Source organism: Austrofundulus limnaeus, unplaced genomic scaffold, assembly GCF_001266775.1.
Source record: "Austrofundulus limnaeus strain Quisiro unplaced genomic scaffold, Austrofundulus_limnaeus-1.0 Scaffold2640, whole genome shotgun sequence".
Lineage (NCBI taxonomy): Eukaryota > Metazoa > Chordata > Actinopteri > Cyprinodontiformes > Rivulidae > Austrofundulus > Austrofundulus limnaeus.
The window spans coordinates 12388-14746 of NW_013955042.1; the positions used below are offsets into that span (position 1 = coordinate 12388).

Consider the following 2359-nt stretch of genomic DNA (forward strand, 5'->3'; position numbering starts at 1 on the left):
CCTGAGGAAAGTCTGGACTGTCTTCAGTGTTCAGCTCAGATTCAGCTGTGGTCAGAGGAGATGTGATGAGAATCTTCAGCAGACTCACAGTCTCTGAAGGTGTCCTGCAGATTGTTCTCCATGAAGAGCAGCTGGGACAGAGCCACAGCACCACTGCAGCTCCTGATCCCATAAAAGCCTGTTCAATGTTTAGCTTGGTCCTGTTCAGCACTGCAGCCTCCATGGTGGTGAACTGGAGACCTGCAGGAACGACTGCCTGCAGTCCTGATCACTCCAAAGTTGTGTTCCAGTGGCTGGTGGGAGATGCAATGAAGGGTTCAGTGTCTTGTCCAGGGGCATTATGACTTGTGACTGAATGGTGGAATCGAATCACTAACCACTCAGCCACTGCTGCGCAGTAGTTTACATTAGCCAACAAAAATGTCTACAACTCAATAATTTACAGACTTTGAGCTAAAATATGCTGACTCGTCACTACACATCCTCTGAGTACTAACAGACAATGTATTTGTTGTAAACTTCAGCATGAAATCTTTTAACCATTCAAAGCACTTGCTGTTTTTATGGTCAGATCACCTTTAAGTCTGTGTGTGTGTAGTTGTGTGTGTGTGTTTATCATTGCTTTTGTTCTGTTGGTCAGATATAGGCCAGAACCAGTTGGCCATCCCAATCACTCTGAATGATGTCCCTCCATTCATCTCTGAGATGCTGAGTGACGAGGAGTGCTGGGACTTCAACATCTTGGAGTTGGAGGCAGCGACACACAGAAGGTACCAAAACCGTTTCAATGAGCTGAAGTTTCTTATAGTTCTAACCAGGAGTGGAAGTAAGCAGGTACAGTCCGGTACTGCATACCACCTGATAGATTCTGTGCCAGTAAGCAGTACCAAGAAGAGGGTAGAGCAGCTGTCTGCTATAAAGCCGGGTTCCCACCAAACGCGTTTTGAGCAGCCGAAGCAGCCAGTTTACATGTAAACTCTATGATAGATGCACATCTAGGAGCAGCGCAGTGTGTTGCGGTGCGTTTTGCCAGTTGAGAGCAGCGCGCAACGTAGCGGTAGGATGTGGCACATCCAAAGCAGCTGCTGCTGGAGTTCAACAAAATGAACTTTGGTTGCTCGTCGCGGAGCAGCAACCAATCGGGAGAGAATAATTTTTCTTGAACCCGACACAGACGGACAGGAGCCTTTTTAGCTGAAATCGACCGTCTGCAGTTGGTGTTTTGGCTGGAGATATCAGCACCGATGTGATGAGACAGCAGCAGCTCGCTGAGCTCAGGACAAAAAAATAATCCGACAGCTCGAAGCTCCTGGAGTAACTGAACAAACCGCCTGAATTATCTGGTGAATTAATTATCTGGTGAATTAATTATCTGGTGAATTAATTATCTGGGGAATTAATTATCTGGTGTGCGCAACGTTCACTTGCTCTTTAGTAAATAAAGCAAAACCATTTTCTTTATTTTATCTTTATTTCAACCGTCATTAAAGACAGACCGGATCAAAACTAAGACGCTCCTCCCTCTACACACCTCTAGTCTGGTCCCGGTCTGGAAAAAAAAAAGCTCACAGGTTAGAGCGCCTCTTATCTGGTGAATTAATTATCTGCTGTGTGCAACGTTCACTTGCTCTTTTGTAAATAAAACAAAGCCATTTTCTTCATCTTATCTTTATTTCAACCGTAAACAGACCAGAAAACGAACAAAGACGCTCCTCCCATTACACGTCTTCAGACGCGTTCGGTCTGAACAGACATCTGTTGACAAGCAGCCAAAAACTGACATCAGGAGCGTTTTTGCTGCTCAAGACACGTTTGGTTGGAACCTGGCATCAAGCTGTCTGTAAGAAGCAGTCGCAGCTGCACTTTGTATCAGAATAGATTCATTTGTCCTTTAAAAATGTGCTTAAACCAGGGGCCATTCTAGAATCTGACCTTTAGGGGTCTTTAACTGCTATATCTACATTTTTCACCTGAACATTATATGGTAGTGGGCCTATTTCAAAAAAGAACATACACCTATCTATGGAAAAGTAGACATCATGGGTCATAGTTTTGTTGTTTCAGTTCACAATTCATGAGGTGGGCCTTTCATAGTTACAAATCACCTTTCTATTCACAGGCAAAGAAACACAGCCTAATATAAATATACAGCGGGTAAAATAAGTATTGAACACATCACCATTTTTCTCAGTAAATATATTACTAGAGGTGCTAATGACATGAAATTTTCACCAGATGTTGGTAACAACCCAAGTGATCCATACATACAAAGAAATCAAACCATAAATGTCCAGAAATGAAGTTATTTTTAATAACGTGGAATGGTACAGGAAGAAAGTATTGTAAAAAAGGCATGGAA

At 43.2% G+C, this 2359-nt stretch overlaps 1 protein-coding gene across 1 annotated transcript in view; it reads left to right on the forward strand.

Annotated features, from left to right (window-relative positions):
• LOC106511274 (high affinity cAMP-specific and IBMX-insensitive 3',5'-cyclic phosphodiesterase 8A) overlaps window positions 1-2359 on the forward strand; it is a gene marked incomplete at both ends in the record, with an annotated part of 14546 nt that overhangs the window by 10436 nt on the left and 1751 nt on the right. The window contains 1 exon segment of the mRNA XM_014000018.1: window positions 641-770. Within this exon segment, the coding sequence (XP_013855472.1) occupies window positions 641-770 (130 nt within the window).